Source organism: Theropithecus gelada, chromosome 20, assembly GCF_003255815.1.
Source record: "Theropithecus gelada isolate Dixy chromosome 20, Tgel_1.0, whole genome shotgun sequence".
Lineage (NCBI taxonomy): Eukaryota > Metazoa > Chordata > Mammalia > Primates > Cercopithecidae > Theropithecus > Theropithecus gelada.
The window spans coordinates 39,513,694-39,536,915 of record NC_037688.1 but is presented as its reverse complement, the minus strand read 5'-3'; the positions used below and the strand labels follow the sequence as shown (position 1 = coordinate 39,536,915).

The 23,222-nt window shown below is 46.2% G+C and overlaps 1 protein-coding gene across 1 annotated transcript in view; it reads right to left on the bottom strand.

Moving 5' to 3' along the window:
• Window positions 1-23,222, bottom strand: part of PLCG2 (phospholipase C gamma 2) — a 184,705-nt gene that overhangs the window by 69,567 nt on the left and 91,916 nt on the right. The window contains exons 7-11 of the mRNA XM_025370127.1: window positions 21,820-21,903; window positions 12,344-12,387; window positions 9,821-9,893; window positions 3,857-3,958; window positions 1,554-1,672 (exon numbers count right to left, since the gene is read on the bottom strand). Of these exons, the coding sequence (XP_025225912.1) occupies window positions 1,554-1,672; window positions 3,857-3,958; window positions 9,821-9,893; window positions 12,344-12,387; window positions 21,820-21,903 (422 nt within the window). The remainder of the gene's footprint in view (window positions 1-1,553; window positions 1,673-3,856; window positions 3,959-9,820; window positions 9,894-12,343; window positions 12,388-21,819; window positions 21,904-23,222) is intronic.

Sequence of the window (23,222 nt, the reverse complement as noted above, 5' to 3'; positions counted from 1 at the left end):
TGTTCCGAGGCCAGGCACGGAGGCTCACACCTGTAGTCCCAGCAGTTTGGGAGGCTGAGGCGGGCAGATCATGAGGTCAGGTGTTCGAGACCAACCTGGCCAACATAGTGAAATTCTGTCTCCACTAAAAATACAAAAAAAGAAAAAAAAAATTGGCTGGGCATGGTGGCATGTGCCTGTAGTCCCAGCTACTCAGGAGGCTAAGGCAGGAGAATCTCTTGAACCAGAGAGGCAGAGATTGTGACGAGCCGAGATTGCACCACTGCACTCCAGCCTGGGCAACAGAGCAAGACCCCGTCTCAAAAAAAAAAAAGTTTATTCCTCACACTGGGGCCTATCAGAGGGTGGTAGGAGGAAGAGGATCAGGAAAAATAACTAATGGGTAGTAGGCTTAATGCCTGGGTGACAAAATAATCTGCACAGCAAACCCCCATGACACAGGTTGACCTGTGTAACAAACCTGCACACGTACCTCTGAACTGAAAATAAAAGGTTTTTTCTAAGTTTGTATTTCTTAACTGTCTTCTAGGTTTTCTAGAATTCACCGTGCGGAAACACAAACTCTTAAAATGATGGGCATGGTGGGGAAGAGAGAACTGTGATATCAATTTTCCCCTGAAAGAGATTTTTACCTTCCCAACTGCCTGGAGCATAACACCATTAAAAGCCTTTTCCCAGATGACCCCCTGGAATGTCACTTAGGAAAGTCCCCACCCATAGCTCCAGGAGCCAGGACCCAAGGACTTCACCCCTCACCCAATAAGACACACTAAATACTGGAACATCAGTGCAACATCCGTTATCCTCCCTCTGTTGCAATCAGAGTAACCATCCCAAGAGGCCCCTGCGAGCATCTTGTTTTCTGGTTAAAAGTCGTCAGGGTCTTCCCGACAGCTCTCACGGTGACCTACAAGATCCCACTCCAGCAGGACCTGCCTTCCTCCCCTCCTGACACTGCTCTCCTGGATTCTGCACTCCAGCCTTAGCAGACTCTTTTCACTTGCTCCTGCCCCAGGGCCTTGGCACATGCTGCTCCTCTGTCTGAAACACTTCTCCTTGCCTTACCACCTGCTCCCCACCATCAGCAAGCCCTCTTCTGGGGTTAACTTTCAATGGAGGCCTTCCTCCCAGCACATGAGGACGTGGCTGCCACCTGTTCACAGCCACATCCCCAGCTCCCAGCAGGCACAGGGTACACAGTCCCTATGAATCGATTCAATGAGTCACCGAATTGCTTTGGTGTGGCTACTGTGAGAAGCACAAATCATGAAAAACGAAGTTTACTACGTTAGTTTAGTTACTAAGTCACTTTAAGTTACTTTTGTTTTTACTAGGGCCACAGAAAACAGATTATCATTACAATGTCAACTGAGAAAGGGAGGTGTGTTCCCCGTCCCTTCCAGAAGCTTCTGTGTATTCTAGTCCAAGGAATGCGACCCTACACCCTCCACCTGCTTCTCAACACAGCTCACCAGAGCAGCACATTGGACCCCTGCCTCAACCCTCACATGCTCTGTGCTGCCCAACCCATCACAGGTTCATGTGAAACTCACGTGTTATGGGACGAGGAGATCCAGTAATGAGACAGGGGGTTGTTCATGTCCTGCATGTCCACCGCGTCATACTTCTCATCCCAGATGCTGTTTTCTCGTGAAAACAGGTACGTGAGGAACTAAAAGAGTCAAACACGAAGACTGAATCATCACGTTGACGGGAGGGATGGTGTCTGCTTGTTTCTGTTCCGTGTCCACCCAGGGGAAGAACAGCTCTGACGCGTGAAACCAGCAGATGGTCTCCAGACCTCAGTTACCCACGTTTTCAATACCGAAGGCTCAGACTGCAATGGGCTGCAGTGACATATTTGTTCCATGGACCTAGACAATATTTTCCTTTGTAATGCTTATCCTAAAATATTTGCTACTGCAAGGGCTCATGCTTACTATATATACATTGTTGTTGCCTTTTGTTTTTTCAGACAGTCTTGCTCTGTTGCCAAGGCTGCAGTGCAGTGGTACAATCTCAGCTCACTGCAACCTCCACCTCCTGGGTTCAAGCAATTCTCCTGCCTCAGCCTCCCAAGTAGCTGGGATAACAGGCATGCACCACCACACCAGGCTAATTTTTGTATTTTTAGTAGAGACAGAATTTTACCATGTTGGGCAGGCTGGTCTCAAACTCCTAACCTCAAGCGATCCACCCGCCTCAGCCTCCCAAAGTGCTGGGATTACAGGTGTGAGTCACTGCACTCGGCCTCATATATACGTTTTAAAGCATAACAGTAGCATGAAAAGTTGTGAAGCCACTACCCAGCTGAAGAAACAGTGTTATCCATATCAGAATGTTGAAAGGGCAGCAAATTTCAAGTTACAATTCCTGGCCCCTTTAAAAAAAAAAAAAAAAAAAAAAACTGCTTCAGCGACCTGGGCCTACTTTCTGCTGCCTGAGAACGACCTCATATGGGGCAGGCGCTCCCCAGTTTCAACTCCCCTCCTTCCCTATGCAAGGTCAAAGGCAACCATTCTGACCTGCAAGCACCCAGACACCTTCGCATTTTGTTTCTGTGCTTGCAATGGTTCAACTCTCCCTGGTGGCAGATGCCCTCTAGTGGCAAAATCAGTAATCCCACCCAGGCAACACGGTCAATAGAGAAGAGTAAGAAAAGGCTATGAAACTGCTTCAGCAAAAATCAGAACAACGAGAAAATTATGACAACGAAACAGACCTGATCTAACCAACCTCTATCTTGCCTTTAACCTCCAAACTGCCCTTAATTATTCCCGGGTTTGGGCCAAAGTAATTTTGGAAAACATTTAGTTTATAGTTTAAGTAACAGCCCTTCCCCAAAACTAAATTGCCTTTGTAAAGCTAAACAAAGACCAGGTTAGGAGGATGAGAGGGGCCTGAATTCCGCTAAGGTAGAGACTAATTGGTTACCAGCCATTTTTCTGGAGGTTATAAGATTCGCAACTTCCCCAGGTACTCCTACAGATAACATCACTCTTGTTCAACCTAAGATTGGCCTTTTGAGATGCCTTTTTGGGCGTTTGCATGGCTCTACCTGGACCGCCCACTGGTCCTGTGGCCCCACCCAGAAGCACTCTATTTTCCACACCCATAGGATTGCATCTCCAACCAATCAGCAGCACCCCTTCCCTGGCCCTCCAAACGATCTTTAAAAAACCCTAGCCTCGGCCAGGTGTGGTGGCTCACACCTATAAGCCCAGCACTTTGGGAGGCCGAGGCAGGCTGATCACAAGGTCAGGAGTTGGAAACCAGCCTGGCCAACATAATGAAACTCTGTCTCTACTAAAAATACAAAAAAATTAGCCAGGCATGGTGGAGGGCGCCTGGAATCCCAGCTACTAGGGAGGCTGAGGCACAAGAATCACTTGAACCTGGGAGGCGGAGGTTGCAGTGAGGTGAGATCACACCACTGCACTCCAGGCTGGGTGGCAGACTGAGACACCATCTCAGAAACAAAAACACAAGCAAACAAAGATATAAAAAACAAAACTCGAGCCTCTGAAAGGGAGGATGATTTGAGTAATAATAAAACTCGAGTCTCCCATTCATCCAGCTCTACGTGAGTTCAACTCTTTCCCTGTTTCAATTCCCCTGCCTTGATCAATTGGCTGTGTCTAGGCAGCAGGCAAAATGAACCCACTGGACAGTTAACAGTTACAGTAATCTGGAACCTGGGAGAAAAAAAAAAGAAAAACACTCCCAAATAACCAGTCAGTCGAGGGGACATCAAACAGCAAAGCTCTCCAAGGAAAGAGAACAGAAAATAAACCTCGGAAAGCACAGACGTCAATCAAAAAGTCACCCCCACGCGACAACAAGCCCAGCTACTCACCTCATCCACAAACAAGAAAGGCTCAGCAGTTTCGCGCATGGTGTCATCGATGAACTTTGTCATCCGCTCACGGACTTTGCTCAGATCCTGAGCCCAATGCTCCTTAAAATGAGAAACAGAACAAGAGATCACCAGAATGAGTACTGATAAAATTCTTCGTTTCCCAGGGTCCAGACAGTCGCGATCAAAGACTGACATGTCAACCAATTCCGAAATCACATGTTGCAATCGAGCACCACATGTTGAGGCCTCATTCTGCACATGGCCCTCTGCCAGGGGTCAGCAAAGATTCCCTGCAAAGAGCCAGAGAGTAAATATTTTGGGCTCTGTGAGCCATATGGTGTCTGTCGCAACCTCTCAACTCCGCTGCTGTGGTGCAAAAGCAGCCACAAATAATCCGCGGGCAAATGGGCATGGCTGTATTCCAACAAAATTTTGTTTATAAAAACAAGGTCAGCTGTATTTGGCCCATAGGTTATGGTTTGCCAGTTCCTGCCCTATGATAGCTCTTTACATTAGTATGAAGCAGCCTGGGGGCATGGCAGTTACATCAGCCTTCCAGGTCACTTACCTGGGTTGGCCTCTCATTCTACCTAGGTGACCTTCGGCAAGTTACATACCGTCTCTGTGCCTCCGCATCCACGAAGCGGGAGTAAGAGTATCTACCACACAGTTTCTGTGAAGCACTGTATGAAATGGATACTGTATGAAGCATTGTATGAAATCTTATTAGGTTATGTGCCTAACGCAGCACCTGGTGCATAGAAAGTGCTCAGACCCACTTTGGGAGGCCGAGGCGGGTGGATTGCCTGAGCTCAGGAGTTCAAGACCAGCCTGGCCAACATAGTGAAACCTCATCTCTACTAAAATACAAAAAAAAAAAAATTTTTTTTTTAATCAGCTGGGCGTGGTGGCAGGCGCTGTAATCCCAGCTACTCAGGAGGCTGAGGCAGGAGAATTGCTTGAACCGGAGAGGCAGAGGTTGTAGTGAGCCAAGGTTGTACCATTGCACACCAGCCTGGGCAACAGAGTGAAACTCTGTCTCAAAAAAAAGAAAGTGCTCTGACCATGGCAGCTTGTGCAAACAAGCATCTATCTTTCTCCTATGGTCATATCACTTAGTCCACATAACTCCGCAAAGTCATTTACTGCCATTGTCATTTTAGAGACAAGGGAAGAGGCCCAGGAACAATACCTCATGATCCCAAGCCCACATAGCTTGTAAATTGCAGAGTCTCAGCTCCAAATAGCTAAACTGACATGGAATGTAATCATATGCCCTCTTTCCAAGAGAATAGGCAAACAGGGCTGCTAAAACACTGATAACGTCTGAAATATACATGACCAGTTCCAAAGCAGCTGCTGCACAGTCCTAGACATTCTAGAAATCCTTTTCTAAAAGAATGTATAATATGAAGTAACTATTGCTTTCCTCTCCATGCCCTGAAATGCCAAATATTCATAGGAAAAGAGCATGAAATATGTCATGTAAATTCAACATTGATCAATGCTTTCTTCACTTCAAATATTCTAAAACCTTTATCTTTATGACTAACAGGAGCAAATATGCTACCAGATGTGTGTGTGGTTCGATGGGAAGGGCTGGATGAGGATGTCTGAAAGAATGAAAAATAGAAGAACAGACGCAAATGAGGTGGTGACCAGGAGGCTTGTGACATGCATGGGTGTAAGACAAAAATGAACAGCTGTTGACTCTTGCAAATTTACCTGGATCAGGAGCCCAAAACAGCCAGGAAGCTGGGAAACTGCGAGCTCTTTTGAATAACAGGAGTGTCAGAATCTTTGAATACTACAACATGAAACCCAAATTGTGGGATATTTTATTAAAATACTTTGCCTGACCAAGATGTCCCAAAGAGGCTGGAGGTATCCTCCTCCCTGCCCCCTACAAAGTTTTTACATTTATCAAAATGCATGGGTACTTAGCTAATACAACCTGGCACTGGACTGACTGCAAAGAAAGAAATCTTCTGCCTAAAGGAGATTGAAATATCAATATTCTAGGGGTTGTAAAATGCATCTACTTGGTGTGGGGTATTGCACTAGACACCTATAATAGTGAAAATGGCAAAGAATAATGATGAAAATAAAAATAAATGGTGATGGCCGTCAACACTGGGCACTGACTCTACACCAGGCCCCACATAGTGGCTCATCGTGAACTTACCACCACCCCAGGAGGCACAGGTTATTCTCCATGTCATATAAATGGGGAAACAGAGGCCTGCTTCACATGGGCCAAAATGTACACAACCTATACAACTAGGCTTCTAGTCGTTAACTTAGTGTTCCCAGACATGAGCCTCAGACTGAACCCAGAAACACTGATTCTGGAAACATACTTTTAACTCCCTTGCTATCCCATCACCCGTCCATCCCAGAGCTGCACTATGGCGTGCTGAGCCAATCTTCTAAAGACATTTCAAGTTTTCATTTCTATTAAAAATGCTGCCATTATTTCCTTAGGATAAGTGTGCGGGAGGGCAACAATTTACTCAAGATATAGAATCTAGTTTTAAAGCTTTCTTTTCATTGCATACAGCCAAAGTGTTTTCTAGAAAAGTCATACTAATTTGCACACAAAGTGCTGCAGTGATTATTCCATACGAGCATCTGTGTGACCAACAAACATCACATGGATGCTCATGGCTGGTCGGGTCCTAACTCCACAGATGCAGAGAGAGCGAGCTCCTACTTTCCCCTGGCCGCAAATCCCTGATCTCTAAGGGCAGCCCAGCAAAGGGCCCTGTTTGGGGAAAGCATGTAATAAAGTCAACCACCACTAGGTGGGGCTAAATCTATATACCCAAGTCTCCCTACCAGGTGGTAAATTCTAGGAGGCGAGGCTACTTGTCCCCAAGAATTTAACCAATTTAACTTTAATCGTTTCCTACTAAACTGAATAATTTAGTGGAAGGAAAATCATGACAGGAAAAAAGTGCTTGAATTTCTCTGCTTCACTCTAGCACCAGCACACACCTAACATGTGACTGTGCCCAATAAAATTAATGTATTACCTTCATTTTACCTCCTCCCTCAGATTTAGTCTCAGGTTGGGCAAATAAGCCTTCTTTTGATCACTGTCATTCAACCCCGGCACTGGGAAGGCATGATGCCTACAACATGCATCAACATTCTCATTCACCATTTATCAGTCTACTAGGGTAGCTACGACCCTTCCCTGAGCCCTCAGTGTGGCTGGCCTTGTGTAAAACACATCTTCCCTACTCTTAAGTGTCTCTTCCATCAGTGAAAGCCAAACACAGGCTGGGTATTGGATGCCATTTAAAAATTACTGCTAATTGCACAAGCTGTAATAGGAGTGTTATGGCTATATTTTTTAAAAAAACAAAAAGTCAGCCGGGCACGGTGGCTCATGCCTATAATCCCAGCACTTTGGGAGGCTGAGGTGGGTGGATCACAAGGTCAGGAGATCGTGACCATCCTGGCCAACACGGTGAAACCCCGTCTCTACTAACAATACAAAAAATTAGCCAGGCATGGTGGCGGGTGCCTGTAGTCCCAGCTACTCGGGAGGCTGAGGCAGGAGAATGCCGTGAACCCAGGAGGCAGAGCTTGCAGTAAGCCGAGATTGCACCACTGCACTCCAGCCTGGGCGACAGAGCAAGACTCTGTCTCAAAAAAGAAAAGAAAAAAGGAAAAAAAAGTCCTATCCATGAGAGAAACATATGGAAGTATTTACAAACAAAATGACGCAAAGTCTGGGGGTTGCTTTAGAATTCTTCAGAAAAGAAATGAAGAAAGGGGAAGGGTAGGGAGACACGTGTGTGGACTTAGAAATGGATGAAATAAAACTGGCAAAGTGGGCCTGGCACAGTGCCTCATGTGTGTAATCCCAGCAATTTGGGGACTGAGACAGGTGAGTCACTTGAGTCCAGGAGTTGGAGACCAGCCTGAGCGACATGGCAAAACCGTTTCTACTAAAGATACAAAAATTGGTCGGGGCTGGGCCTGGTGGCTCACACCTGTAATCCCAGCACTTTGGGAGGCCAAGGCAGGTGGATCACCTGAGGCCAGGAGTTCAATACCAGGCTGACCATCATTGTGAAACCCCGACTCTATTAAAAATACAAAAATACAGGTGTGTGGCAGACCTGTAATCCCAGCTACTTGGGAAGTTGAGGAAGGAGAATCCTTTGAACATGGGAGGCGGAGGTTGCAGTGGGCCAAGATCGAGCCATTGTACTCCAGCCTAGGTAACAGAGCAAGATTCTATCTCAAAAAAAAAAAAAAAATTGTCGGGCATGGTGACACATACCTGTAGTCCCAGCTATTGAGTAGGCTGAGGCAGGAGGATCGCTTAAGCCCAGGAGGTTGAGGCTGCAGTGAGCTGTTATTATGTCACTGCACTCCAGCCCGGGCAACAGGGTGAGTGGGACCTTGTCTCAAATGAAAAGAAAAATTGGCAAAATGCTCATAATTTTTAATCTGAGTGATGATACATGGTGGTTCATTAAACCATCTGTCTGCTTTTGTGTATATTTGAAATGTTCTGCAAGACAAGAGGTTTTTTAAGTAAATGAACTTAATTTTGCTTCAATCCTAAAACTGCTCTAAAATATAGTCTATTTTTTAAAAACTGAATCAAAAGAAAAAAATGGAACTCCAATGATACAAAATTTTTAATTTATATGTGAATAGGCATGCATACACGTACACACACACACACAGATCCATATAATTGTCTCTGATCCCCACAATTCTCAGAGGTAGATGCTCTCAATCCCACTTAAAGAAGAGGAAACTGGGGCACAGAAAGGGTAAACCACCTGTCCATGGCTGTGCAGCTGGTAAGAAGATTTCAAGTTGATCTCACTCTCACAGTTTCTTGTCCTCAGCACTATAGGCACTTGGGGCTGAATATCTCTTTGGTTTTTTTTGTTTTGTTTTGTTTTTGGTGGGGGGGTGGTTTTGTTTTCTGTTTTTTGAGACAGAGTCTTGCTCTGTTGCCCAGGCTGCAGTGCAGTGGTGCAGTCTCGGCTGACTGCAACTTCTGCCTCCCAGGTTCAAGTGATTCTCCTGCCTCAGCCTCCCGAGTAGCTGAGATTACAGGCACCCACCACAATGCCCAGCTAATTTTTGTATTTTTAGTAGAGATGGGGTTTCGCCATGTTGGCCAGGTAGGTCTCGAACTCCTGGCCTCAAGTAATCTGCCCGCCTCGGCCTCCCAAAGTGCTGGGATTATAGGCGTGAGCCACCCTACCAGGCCCTAAATACTTCTTTGTTGTGGGGAGGAGGGGGACTGCCCTGGGCAATGTGGGGTATGTAGCAGCATCCCTGGCCTTGACCTGCTAGATGCCGGCAGCAGCCTCCAGCTGTGACACCCACCCATGTCTCTGGACACTGCCCAGTGTCCTCTGGGGGCATCGTCACAGCAGTGGAAGACCAATGCACAACACAAACCCCCCTTGAGTCTATAGCTGGGCTCAAGGCCCACAGGCAAACCCTGTCCAGGGAGACTGTCCCAGGCATCATCTGTTTAAGGACAGCTGGGCTAGTTTATCTCCCAGGAGACCTGGCAGGCTTGATAAATCTGGTCCCATCCTCCCATCAATCAAGGAAGGCTTCCCAGGCAGTGACACCTGATATGATGCCAGAAAAGCTGACGCCAGCCAGGTGAGGGCAGCCCCTTCCTCAGGCCCTCACCCCTCCTGCCCTGTCCTGGAATCTTCTCACTCTTCCCATCCTCAATGTGTGTCTTGAAAAGAGGCCCGACATGAAGCTCTTCTCATCCAGAGTCTCAGTGGCATCAGACAACAATCTGAAGTATCTGGCATCTGGGAGACTGCAGTCATTCCATGAAGACAGGTAGCCAGGTGAGCACAGGTGGCCAGGTGAGTACAAGTGGCAGAAGCGTGAGACCAGTCCCCGGCAGCATCCCGCCACCTCCCCCAGTCACCCACACACCTTGTGCTTTCTCACCTGCTGTTCATGTATGAGAAACCTCTGGAAGTCATGCAGGTAAACAGCGGAGGCATCCGGCCTGTCTGTGTTCCTGTCCTCGGGGAAAAGGGGTGCGGTTAGAGACAGGCACATTCAACAGAGGAGTCGAGAGGAGACGCCAGCCAATGGGGCAGCCTGCCACCTAGAGCGCCCCACTGAGTCTGGCGCTGTGTTAGGTACCAGGCTGGCCAACAGGAAGACACAGGTGAATGACACAATGTCCCTCACCTACAGGGATTCAGAGGGGCCCTGACATCAGAATCTCAAGGGGCAGGCCTTGGCGTCTGCATCTAGCCACTCCAAAATAGCTCTGGTGCCCTCCAGTCTGAGGAGCAGTTCACAGTGTGGCCACGGGGAAGACAAGCGAACCAGGCATTTGGGATATGGTGTAGCTCCAGAGTCTGAGGAGCAGTTCACAGTGTGGCCATGGGGAAGACAAGTGAACCAGGCATTTGGGATACGGTGTAGCTCCAGAGTCTGAGGAGCAGTTCACAGTGTGGCCATGGGGAAGACAAGCGAACCAGGCATTTGGGATACGGTGTAGCAAGAGATGAGGGTGGGAGGGGAGAGGCAGAGTGGGAACCGCTGAGAGGGCCCCAAACCCAGACCTGGAGGGCCAGAGGGGCTTTCCTGAGGAAAAAGCACCTACGTGAGTTCCAGAGAAGGAGGTGGGGTGAGCCAGAAGGAGGTGCAGAGAGTGCCATGCAAGGAAACCATAGATGCAGCGGCCTCGAGGAAAAGAGAAGGGAGGGGAAAAGAGGAAGAGGGCTAGGAGAGAGGGAACGCAGGCTGGAGGGAGGGATTGCAGAGTGAAAGGTGTGGGGAACACAGGGACATGAGCGTGCCTACCCAATGCCCAGACAGGGCTGGACACGCTACCCACCCTTATAGGGAGAGCTGGTGTTGGAGAAAGGAAAGGAGCCAGACCCAAGCGCCTCCTCAGAAGCCATGATCCAGAGTTCCCTGGGTCATTGAGGGCTCTGGAGTGGGGACCAGATGAGGCCCCCCAGACTCCAGGCTATCCGGGCACAATTAACTGGAGTGTGGAAAACACATCCCTGGACCAAGCAGAGGTCGGGTATCAGGGAGGGAACACTACACTCCGAATAAAGGCAGGACTCCCGCCTTGGCCAGCAGGTCACCAGAAAAACAGGGCCTTACTGGGTCAGCATGAGCCACATCCAGGTTGGATGAGGAGTACATTCTGCCACTTGAGGCCTTCCAGGGAAATGGGTACGTTTCCCTGAGCCCTTGCAGGACCCTGGGGAAAAGAGGTCTATTTCACATAGTTTAAGACATCAAACGTTCCCTGCACTTTCTCCCTTTACTAAACACTCAGGGTCCAGGAGTCTGCTGTCTTTAATTATGAGTACATTTCTAACCTTTCCTCGGCAGCCTCACGGTCTAACACTAAGCTTTTCATTAAAATACTATGTGGAAATTATGGCTGGGCACAGTGGCACATTCCTGTAATCCCAGCACTCTGGGAGGCCGAGGCAGGTGGATCACCTGAGGTCAGGAGTCAAGACCAGCCTGGCCAACATGGTGAAACCCCGTCTCTAATAAAAATACAAAAAAAAAAAAAAAAATAGCTGGACATGGTGGATGCTTGTAATCCCAGCTACTCGGAGGATGAGGCAGGAGAATCACTTGAACTTGGGAAGTGGAGGTTGGAGTGAGCCGAGATTGCGCCAATGCACTCCAGCCTAGGCAACAGAGGGAGGCTCCATCTCGAATATAAATATATATTTTTAAATATATATTCATATATGTAAATATATATGAATATAAATAATATATAAATTATATATATGGGATTCATTTTATTTATACTTTGGAGTCTTAGAGTTTCTGATTTCAGAAGTGACAGAGGGAAAAGTTGCTCACCAATAAGGACTGGATCAATGTACCCCAGACCATTTAATTCCAGGGCCAACACTTCTCCCAGTCAGATAGGCTGGGGAAACACAAAACATCTCAGGAATTCCCCACTTGGGTAATCATGAAGCACGGTAAATGTCCTGATAAGTCCTGCAACACTGACTTTTTAGTAATAATATTACTATTTATGAGCCCCTCATGGGTGCCAAACACCATGTGAAGCAGTTTATACACTTGAACTCATTTTAATTCTGTTAAACCTGTTTAACAAGGAATTTTTCACTTATTTGATCATTAACATTCGTTTTTGTAATTAAAAAAAAAAAAACTATTAACCTGTCACATCTCATGAGGCACATTCTGGGAAAGAAGGCTCTGAGGCACACAGGCCTTTCTACAGAACCTTCTAGACCATCCTCCCAGCGCTCCACACCCTCCTGTTGCTACTGCTCATGTCTATCCACACCACAAGCGTGGGATGGCCAATTCCCCAGCAGGGTACCCCCGTCCCTCTGGAGGTCAGCGCCTGCACACACAGGGATCCCCTCCTGGAGGCCGGCTGGGCACCAGGCACTGAGGTCCAGCACAGCCGCCCCGAACAACACGCAAGGGCTGCCTCACCCCAGGATGAACACGGACGAATCCTTTTTGAATTCATCGAGAATCTGAAATGGAAAGCACACACAAAGAACCTTAGACAAGTCACTTAACGCAAAAACGGAAAGATTTTTTTTGTTGTTAAAAAAGCATCATTTTGTCAGATGCAACAAGATCATTAAAAATATCATTTTAATTGGTGTTAGTTGTAAATATTCAAATATGACAGAAACTTAAGAAGCAAAAAGTAGAAGCCCTCCTCATCCCCTCCACAGTCTTATTCCCAAGAAGCAATCACCCTTAAGAATTTCATAGGTTTCCTTCTAGAATTTGTTTTAGGGATATTCATTTAATTGTATCATATTATGTTATATCATTTACATACATCTCACAATTTTTTGCTGTGTTTCAAGCTTTACATATTACTCTTCAACCTCAAATAACCCTGTTTCCTTTCTTTGAAAAACCATTGTATTCCATAATACGCATGTCACTCAATTTTTGTTACATCTAGTATTTTTTTTTTAAGTGTCCCTGTGTGCACATTTCCGTATCTTTGCCCACGTGTGCCAGTTTTTCCACAGAGTAGAGTCCTAGAAGGAAAAGCACCTAGACACAGCACGTTGTAGGCACACTGGCTTTGATCAATTCTGCCAAGGTGCTCTCAAAACAGTTGAGATGGGCACCTCCACTGGGGTACACATTCCTTTTTCCACACCCTCACTGCCAGGTTTCTTTAGAGATGGGGTCTCACTGTTACCCAGGCTGGAGTGCAGTGGCACAATCGTAGTTCACTGCAGCCTCACTCTCCCGGGCTCACATGATCTTCCTGTATCAGCTTCCTGAGGAGCTGGGACTACAGGCGCGTGCCACCATGCCCAGCCAATGTTTTTTCTTTTTGTAGAGATGGGGGTCTTACTATGTTGCCCAGACTGGCCTTGAACTCCTGGCCTCAAGAGATCCTCCCTCCTGAGCCTCCTGAGTAGCTAGGATTACAGGCAACATTTCCAATCTTTAATATTTCAAAGATGCACTTCTAATCTTCGAAGGCAAGAGGACGAAAGAAATATTGAACTGCTTCAGCTCTTCTCTTCACAGCCCACTGCCATGCCAACTGTTGCATGATGAAAAGGCTCCTCCACCAAGGGGGGGCGCCATGGAGCACCCCTCCCTCCAGCTTCTACTTGCACCAGCCCATTTTCTGTGCACTGTACACGGGCACCCTGCACAGCCACATCTTGTCCATTGCTGCCCAGGTAGCCTTGCTTCAACAGTCTTCAATGACACTGCGACTGGATAAGCACTTGAATAACCCCCGCAGAAATGGAAATGTATCCACTAGCACATGATCAATGCTAATGACATAAAACACGTCCTGCCGCAGATGATCCAGGGTCCTCTTGCTGAACTCCTTGCAGCCCAGGACATCATGGGGAACACCAGCATTCTAGAAAGGGAATCGCAGGCCTCTGGGAAGCATCAGAGAGTCCACAGCAGTTTGTGCGGGTGTGTGTTTCTTCAGGAAACATAATCAGCATCTCAAAGGAGTAGGTCCCACCAAAATGTTAAGAGCCACAAACTTAGCCTTTTTACACAAACTGAGAAGTACTTCCTTTTGTTTATGTGTAATTTACAGCATAGGTATTTCTTTTTAAAAAGGGGTGGTGGTGCAGATTTGAGACAGGGCGTGCTGCTATTTGAACTCATTTACTGCTTAGGTCGCCAGATCAGCCTGGTGCTCAAGGCATCGGGGGTTAGAACTCTTCCAAGCTCAAAGCCCCACACGCAGCTTATTGACATCTGGAGGGAGCCCAGCGTGTGGCCCCCCTCACTGACCACCACATGCAGTTCTTCAGCCCTGTCATTCCTTTACATTCCTTTCAACGAAGCACAGAAACAGCCCGCACTGCATTCCCCGACTCAGGGAGCTCAGACAATGGCAGAGGCACCACCACAGCACAGATGCTTCCCAGAATCAGGAAAGACCTTGCTTCTCCTCCGCCAGACCCTGCAGCTCCCTGCCTGGACACTCTGCTTGTTAAAGCAACGTGTTTGCAGGAATCGGCGGCCCCTGGGATGTAGAGCAGGACAGGGAACGAAAAAGAACAACTGAAAGCCAAGAGCCACAAACGCTGCAAGAGAACAAGCAGCGAGGCAACAGAAGGAAGACGGTGTGGCATCCCAAAGGCGAGTTACAACATCAAGGAGCGAGTGACCAGCTTTGACACGCGCTGCTGAGTGGACAAGATAAAGACCACGGGGCAGACTTCTGGATTCACAACACAGGGAGGCGACAGGTGACGGGCCAAGATGAAGTGATCTAGGAGGTAGGGACGGAAACAAGATGGGAATAGACTCCAGAGACAGCCGGAAGAAGGGAAGCATAGACAGCTCTTGGAGTGGGTTACTTTAAAGGGGGTAGAGAAATGGGGCTTTAGTTGGGGGTATGGGGCAGAGGTGGTCAAGGAAGATGTTCTAAAGTTAGAAGTTATAGTTAGTATTATATGTAGGATGGTGTCCCCGGGAATACGTGTCCAAGTCCTAACACCCAGTACCCATGAGCATGACCTTCTTTGCAATTAGGGTCTTCGCAAGGTGCAATCAAGTTAAGATGAGGCCATGCTGGGCTAGGGTGGCTACGTGACTGCTACCCTGCTACCTCCTGTGACTGGCTTCTTACAAGAGAGAGATTTGGAGACAGAGAAACGCACAGAGAAAAGGAGGCCATGTGATGATGGAGGCAGAGACTGGCACAACGCCATCTACAAGCCAAGGAGCGATGGCGTCTACACGCCGAGGAACACTTGCAGGATTGCTGGCAGGCCACCAGCAGCCGGGAGGCGCCCACACCCCGAGGAACGCCTGAAGCACCGCTGGCAGCCACCAGAAGCCACAAAAGAGGCCTGGAAGACATCCTTCCCTGGAGCCTTCCGGGGTGGTGTGGCCCTGCCAACACCTTGATTCTGGACTTTTAACCTCCAGTACAGTGAGGGAATAAACTTCTGTTGTTTTTAAGCCACAAGTTGCAGTACTTGCTACAGTGGCCCCAGGAAATTAACATGGGCTCCATGCGCTGGGGCAAGATGGTCACAGTCTCAGTCGCTCCTCCCGCCGATCCCATCAGGTAGTAAAATAAGCCGTTTCAGAAACAAGAAATAAGCCCAGGGAGGCAAGGACTTTTCTCCTAACAAGTCCAGGAGCCAGAATTTCAACCCAGGCCCATCTTGGTAAATCTCCAGCATCCCACACTACACGTGCAAATGTACACACAATAAATGAGATTTCAGCAATCAGAGAATATTCTAGATGCTATGGGTGCACCATGGAGATAGCAGTTAATTTATGTTTGGCATTACCATGGAGGGTTATGTGGTCAGATTCTACATAACCAAGGGACAGGGGTTGGACTGGGCCTTGTGTCACTGTGGACAACATCCCGGAACCTTCCCACCCCAGCAAAGGGCCAGTGAGGTCAGGAGAAACATCTATATCATTAACCATTGTGCCCTCTTGGGTCATACACACATTTACTGGATGAGTGACTAAAATAAGAGATCAACAAATTTTCTCTGATAGCTAAAAGGCTACAGGGAAACGTCATCTTTGAGTTGGGCCCCAGGAGAAGTTACTAGCTGGACAAGAGAAGGGGCCATGCTAGGGGGAGGGGGTCACAGAAGCAGGGGCCGGGGCACTAAGAAAGGCAGGGAGAGGAATGGAGTTTTCCCACATGGCTGTAGGCACACGCCCTTTCAAAACTGAAGCTGGTCTTACACACTCAGTGGTACTTAGGCTGTAGGAACCATTTGGTTCTGGAAGGCCAACAGTAAAATCTCATTAATAGAAAAGCTAGCTCAGGCACAGTGGCTCATGTCTGTAATCCCAGCACTTCGGGAGGCCAGGGCAGGTAGATCACTTGAGCCCAGGAGTTCAAGACTAGCCTGGGTAACATAGTGAAACTGTCTCTACAAAAAATATGAAAATTAGCCTGCATGGTGGCACCCGCCTTTGGTCCCAGGTACTCTGGAGGCTGAGGTGGGAGGGTCATCTGAGCCAGGGAGTTCGAGGCTACAGTGAGCCATGAATGTGCCACTGCACTCCTGTCTAGGTGACAAAGTGAGACCCTGTCTCAAAAACGAAAGAAAGAAAGAAAAAGAAAGAAAGAAAGAAAGAAAGAAAGAAAGAAAGAAAGAAAGAAAGAAAGAAAGAAAGAAAGAAAGAGAGAGAGAGAGAGAGAGAAAGAGAGAAAGAGAGAAAGTGAGAGAGAGGGAAGGAGGGAAAGAGCGAAAGAGGGAAAGAGCGAAAGAGGGAAAGAGCGAAAGAAGGAAAGAGCGAAAGAGGGAAAGAGCGAAAGAGGGAAAGAGCGAAAGAGCGAAAGAGGGAAAGAGCGAAAGAGGGAAAGAGCGAAAGAGGGAAAGAGCGAAAGAAGGAAAGAGGGAGAAGACGTAACCAGTGATTCTATCTGCTAACTTCTCCACTATGGACTCTCCTCTCGCCAGCAGCTGACAATGAGAATAAACTGCAAGATCTCCGAGCTCCTACACAAACATCGTCACAGAATGCTCATCACTTGCTCCCCCCATGCCCACACCGTGTAAAATCCAGCAGAACAATCCTTCAGTGTCTTACTGGATCATAGGGACAGCCACTGATAAGTCGGCAGGCTTCTCAATTTCCTTTTTTATTATTGGCAAGTGCTTTCTATTTTTACTTAAGAATGCTGTAACCACGGGGACTTCACAGGTTTGATCCGGACATAGCAGGGTAGCAGTCACGTAGCCAGGTACTAAATTACAACACTGGCAGAGGACGTGATATGCCGTGTGAGGTCTGCTGCAAAATGTGAGAAAAGGGCTTGGATGAGGGCATCATCAAAGTGATAATGGCTGAAGTCCGCTGATGATACATCTGCTGACTTAGCATCTGTTACGCTATTCTCTCTACGTGTATATGCTTTACATTTTCTTTAACACAAAGGATTCAAAAATTAAGAAGTATTCTGTGGCTGTGCATCGAAGTTGGGCAGAAAATCAAATCCTAGCTCTGCAGCTTCCTAGTTAGTGGCCTGACCTTCAGCAAAGTAACCTCTCTGGACCTCACTTTCTTAATCCCTAAAATGGCAATAACAACAGCAGCTCTTCCACAGGGCTCTAGGGGGGAATCAAATGTATACAAAACACAGAACAGGCAGGGCATGATGGCTCACACCTGTAATCCCAGCACTTTGGGAGGCCGAGGCAGGTGGATCACTTGAGGTCAGGAGCTCGAGACCAGCATGGCCAACATGGTGAAACTCCATTTCTACTAAAAAAACAAAAATTAGCCAGGCGTGGGGGTGCGTGCCTGTAATCCCAGCTACTCGGGAGACTGAGGCAGGGAGAATCACTTGAACCCGGGAGGCAGAGGTTGCAGTGAATGAAGATCGTGCCACTGCGCTCCAGCCTAGGCAACAGAGCAAGACTCTGTCTCAAAAAAAAAAAAAAGAAAAAGAAAAAAAAGAAACACCACATAGGACAGTGCCTAGCATATAGCCCACCTGAGAAAATGTTGGCTATCATCTTTGTTAATGATATTGTTATCACAGCCTAGTTAGAGGTATATCCCCTTACCAGGGAGACACAAACACGAGATTACATTTCTTATCCTCCTGCTGCTGCCAAACTTTTGGAAACTTTGAGGCTCGAGAGCTGCAACGTAGGCAGGTGGTTAGACACAAAGAGGAACTGGCAACCTCACAATGGAAACCATTTGGCTACTGATAAGCATGAACCCACTCCCTGAATTTAGGTCTGGGGATTATGAGTCACCATAAACAGCTCTGTCTCCTGCAGGAGCCTGAGAAAGCCAGCGAGGCCCTCCTCCCCGCCAAATCACAAAACAGGTACTGTTCTCTGCCCTGTGCTTCCAGCCAGGAGCAGGACGTAAACAACAGGTTAGGGGATGGGCATTTACCTACACAACAGCAGTGAGGCTCTTAGAGCTGGCCGGAAACCATCTATATAAGCTTGGGACTTTGTTATTCAAATCTGTCTTTACCTTAAATTTTAAAAATGCAGTGACTAAACTGGAGAGTTATACCCTCAAACAGTGGAGATGAGGGTTACCAAAGCAAAACTCCTTTAGGGTCGGGTAAGCACCATAAATGAACAGATAGAGCTGTACAGGCCTGGGTCAATACAGAGAACGTGGACCATTCCATGGGGTGATGCGACCCTATTTATAGCCAGATCTCGACTTTTTCCCCAAGGGAAGCCAAAAATCTAGATTTTAATATATAATATAATCTCTCCAGTTTTAAATGTAGGCATTTAATTTTTAACATATTTAAACCATTAGATCAAGTACAACCAGGTGCAGGCTCAATGTGGCATTCCGGCCACCAGGGGTCAACCTTTGGTATCTGCAGAATCTTTCTCATACAAAGTTCCACATGGGGCAATCTAGGGTACCCCAGAGGGTTCCGAGATTCTGTAAAACTCTGACTCAAATTTCTTTTACTCCCTCATAAACACAAACACCCAGACTAGCCTTAATAAGAGCCATAATTAAAAGTACAGGTTGAAATACCTCTTAGGTGGAATTTTACCACAGTGGAAACCATCAATGAACGGGTTAATCTGCTGGCAGGTGAAATAGTTTTTGTGCATATCTTCTTTTTTTAATTTTTAATATTATTTAATAATATAGACGGGGTCTCACTATGTTGCCCAAGCTAGTCTCAAACTCCTGAGCTCAAAGGATCCTCCTGCCTTGGCCTCCCAAAGTGGTGGGATTACAGGCGTGAGCTACTGCTCCCAGCCATATACAAATCTTATTTTCAAACTTTGCCTGACATCTGTCTGATAACACAGCATCTTGAAATGTCAAGGTAAACTATTATTTAAAAAAAAAAAAACTGTTATTTGCAACTACTTATCTTGAGTAAATCGACTTTTTCTCAATCCTGGTCAATTGCATAAGATGACAATCGTCACCATTCCGAATTTCATACACACACTCTCATCATTGTTCTGCGACATGTTCTATGTTCAATGACACATGTCATTGTTCTCAAGGACTAGTTTTAAAGTTACAGGTTTTAATCTTAAAAAGTATTCTGATAAGCTTTTATGAATCATGGTTTTTGTTGTGGTTGTTACAGTTTCTTGTTTAAAGGAGAGGGGATTATAGACTTTTAAAAGTTCTATAACCATTGATCTCATTTAGTACCTTCATTTTGTAGAAAAGTCTAAGTGAGAGGACAGAGATGGCTCCCCCAACATCACTTGGTCAGTTAGAGGTCAAGTTGGTCTAGAATCCAGTTCTCCCAACTCCCAAGCCTGCAATCTTTCTATTTCATTTGGCAAACCAATAACTAATTATTATATATGTGAAAAAATGAACACATTGCAATTCAATGATCCACTCTATGAAATACATTTTTCCCCAATCTGGGCAGATAGGAAAGGCCCTCCCATTTCTCTACCTCAGATACATCCAAAGTCCCATGGCCAGTGGTCACCCATCAAGTGGCCTCACTGCGTGGCCAGCCCACAACCCTGCATGCAGAAAGCAATTAATGACTGTCTTCCAGGAACATTCACGTTCATCACTTAAAAATGCTTCTATTCACAGCTCCCAATTTCCCATTGCACAGAGCAGAAGACTGAGGCTAGGAGCAGTCAGTGGCTCATCCAAGATCATGTAGCTAACTGGAGAAACCACAGCCACCTGACTCCAAGTTCCGGGTACTCCTCACACCCTCACAGCTTTCCCTGGGAATTCTTTTGCAGTCTGCAAAGCCCTTTCCTGACAGCAACAGCAGCAGCCCCTACTTGTTGAATGTGTGCCACCTACCAGGTACTGTGCTAGGTGCATCACATAGAATAGTCTCAGTTTTAAAACTTTATGCTCTATGGAACTTTTTGTTGCAAAGGTAACATGTTACTTGGAACATACCAGAGAAAATGAGCTGTGCAAAGAAAAGGTAACTATCCTTCCCGCCCATCTTCCCAACCCCTTCCAGCACACACACAAAATCAACATTAAATGTGAGGTGCTTTCTTCCATACTTTCCCCTGCTCATGAAAAGGAGCAAAAGGAGGATTATTGCATTCTGTTTTTGTGTTTGAGATGGAATCTCGCTCTGTTGCCCAGGCTGGAGTGCAGTGGCACAATCTTGGCTCACTGCAACCTCCGCCTCCCAGGTTCAAGTGATTCTCCTGCCTCAGCCTCCCGAGTAGCTTGGATTACAGGCGCACACCACCGTGCCTGGCTAATTTTTTTATTTTTAGTAGCGATGGGGTTTTGCCATGTTGACCAGGCTGGTCTCAAACTCCTGACCTCAAATGATCCACCCGCCTCGGCTCCCAAAGTGCTAGGATTACAGGCATGAACCACTGCGCCTGGCCTGTATTCTATGATTTTTAACAAAATAGCAGACCTAACTCCTCATGTAAATCCGCTGCTGGCTTTCCTCACAAAATGTCACAAATATCATCTCAGATCAATGGAAAGAGAACTGACGCATCCTTCTTAATCAGCTGCATAATGTCACACAGTACGAACAGACCGTAATTTACCCATCAATTCCTCCACTGAGAGACATTCAGATGGTGCCCTGGTACTTTGCCAGCATAAGTAACACTGCAATAAACAATCCGATAATGTATTATCAGGCCCTGATGTTTTCCCTTTCATAAAATAGAGTCTTCAAGATGCCACTGTCAGGTCAAAATGTACACACGTCTTAATTTTTAAATAGTCTATTATTTTAACCAAAAAAAATGTCCTCATAAAAAAATACGAATAAAAGTATAAAAAGGGCTGGGCATAGTGGCTCACACCTGTAATCCCAGCATTTTAGCAGACGGAGGAGGGTGGATCACGTGAGGTTAGAAGTTCGAGACCTGCCCAGCCAATATGGCAAAACCCCATCTCTACTAAAAATACAAAATTAGCTGGGCGTGGTGGCACAAGTCTGTAATCCCAGCTATTTGGGAGGCTAAGGCACAAGAATCCCTTGAACCCGTGAGGCAAGGATTGCAGCGAACCAAGATCACACCACTGTACTCCAGGCTGGGCAACAGAGTGAAACTCTATCTCAAACAAGCAAACAAACGTGTAAAAAGAAGAAACACATATATAATTCCTCAATCTGGAGATGGTTATTAATAATAACAGCCATTTGCTAAATTTCCTTTCAGAATGAAATAATGCAGTAGAGTGAGTTGCACTTTTTTAACAGACTCAGATCAAATTCCAGTCAAACTTACGGCCATTCACATTTCCACCAGGAAGGTATATGAACACTTTTCTCTACATTTTCCCCACAGCTCTGTCATGGTTAAAGAATTTTGCCAATCTAACAGATGAAAATGGTATGCTTTCGTCATTCTCATTTATATTTCCTTGACTAAAATGGAGATTCAACACTTCTTGTGGGTTTCTTAGGAACATGCCAGACTTGGAAATACGTGCAAAACAGAAACATCATTTGATCACTTGCTCAACAATCATCTTACCGATTTTTGCTGCTCGAACATAAGTTTTTTATAGAAGAGATGGAACTGTTCAAAGCTGAGCTCATCTCTGTGTGCTCCTATTTCCTGTAAATATGAAAAAAGTGACATGATTTTTGATGTCCACCGTAAGAATGGCTCCATGCTATTTATAGAATAATTTTTATTTCAGAAATTGCATGCAATATTATTGGCATGCTGAAGAGAGAACTATGAAGAGACAGCAAATTAAATTGAGGACAGCCAGGTAGTTAAGAACAGGTGGATAAGGGTGGGAAGTTATGGCCAGGTGGGTAAGGATGGGTTTCTTAGGTCAGGAAATTAAGACTGGGTGAGCACGTTCATGAGTATTTAGTAAGGCCAGACGGATAAAGTCAGATTCATAATACCATGAGGATAAGATAAGGTGATTAAGACAATGAGATTAATAAATGAGATTAATCAATGAGATTAAGACAATGAGATAAAAGCCATGACATTGTGTCATGGCTTTTGAAAGGAAAAAGTCATGCTATTTAACATGGCTTTTCTAAAACATTGGCTAAAATCAAACTCACATTCCTCTGAATCAAAACCCTCCACACGTTCCCTAATGTCCCTGGTCTGGGAAAACATACTCACAGGGACACCTACCAAGTAAGACCCTCCTTTGAGCCCCAAAACGGAAGAGTCTCAGCCAGGTTTGCAAGAGACATGATGCGTAACTCCTCCATTTTTGGGCAGAAAACACTCTCTTTGGACTTCCACCTTCAGACATATTTGTAGAGTACGTACATATAGGGCATTTTGTAAAGCACTGGGAGTCAAAGCTCAGCTCCAATTAATTGCTTTACGGCTTTGGGCAATTTCCTTGACCTTTTCAAACCCTCAGTTTTCTTTATCTGTAAAATGGGAGAACCACCACTACGCTCCTAGGGCTTCCCTGAAAGTGAACAAGATACCTGCAAAACACCTGGTTCCGTAAATACTTGATAAAGAATGAAATGCTGATTGTGTAGCAATCAATGGTAAATGCTTCTCCCATCTCTCTCCTCTTCTGACCTACTCTTTTCTCTTTTTCTATTCTTGGATTAATGTGGATTACTGGGGGCAAGTCAAAGGATGCTTGATAAGCAATAAAATAGGATAATTCTTCCAGGAGTTCATTAGCACAAAAATGAAATGAGCTTTTTCCACTGAGGAACGCTGTAATGGAGCCGATATTGACAATGGGTACTGGGGTCCTCCAACTGGGGCTACTGGGATGAAGCATTGCTCATTTCCTAAGAAGAATGAGTACTACCCTGTAGACAAAAATCAGTGCCCATCATCTCCATCCTTGCCTCACCTCCTCTACTATATCCCATCACTCCTGGAGTGGCTTTACTGCCCAGCCCCACCAACAACTTGATTACACAACAAAATTA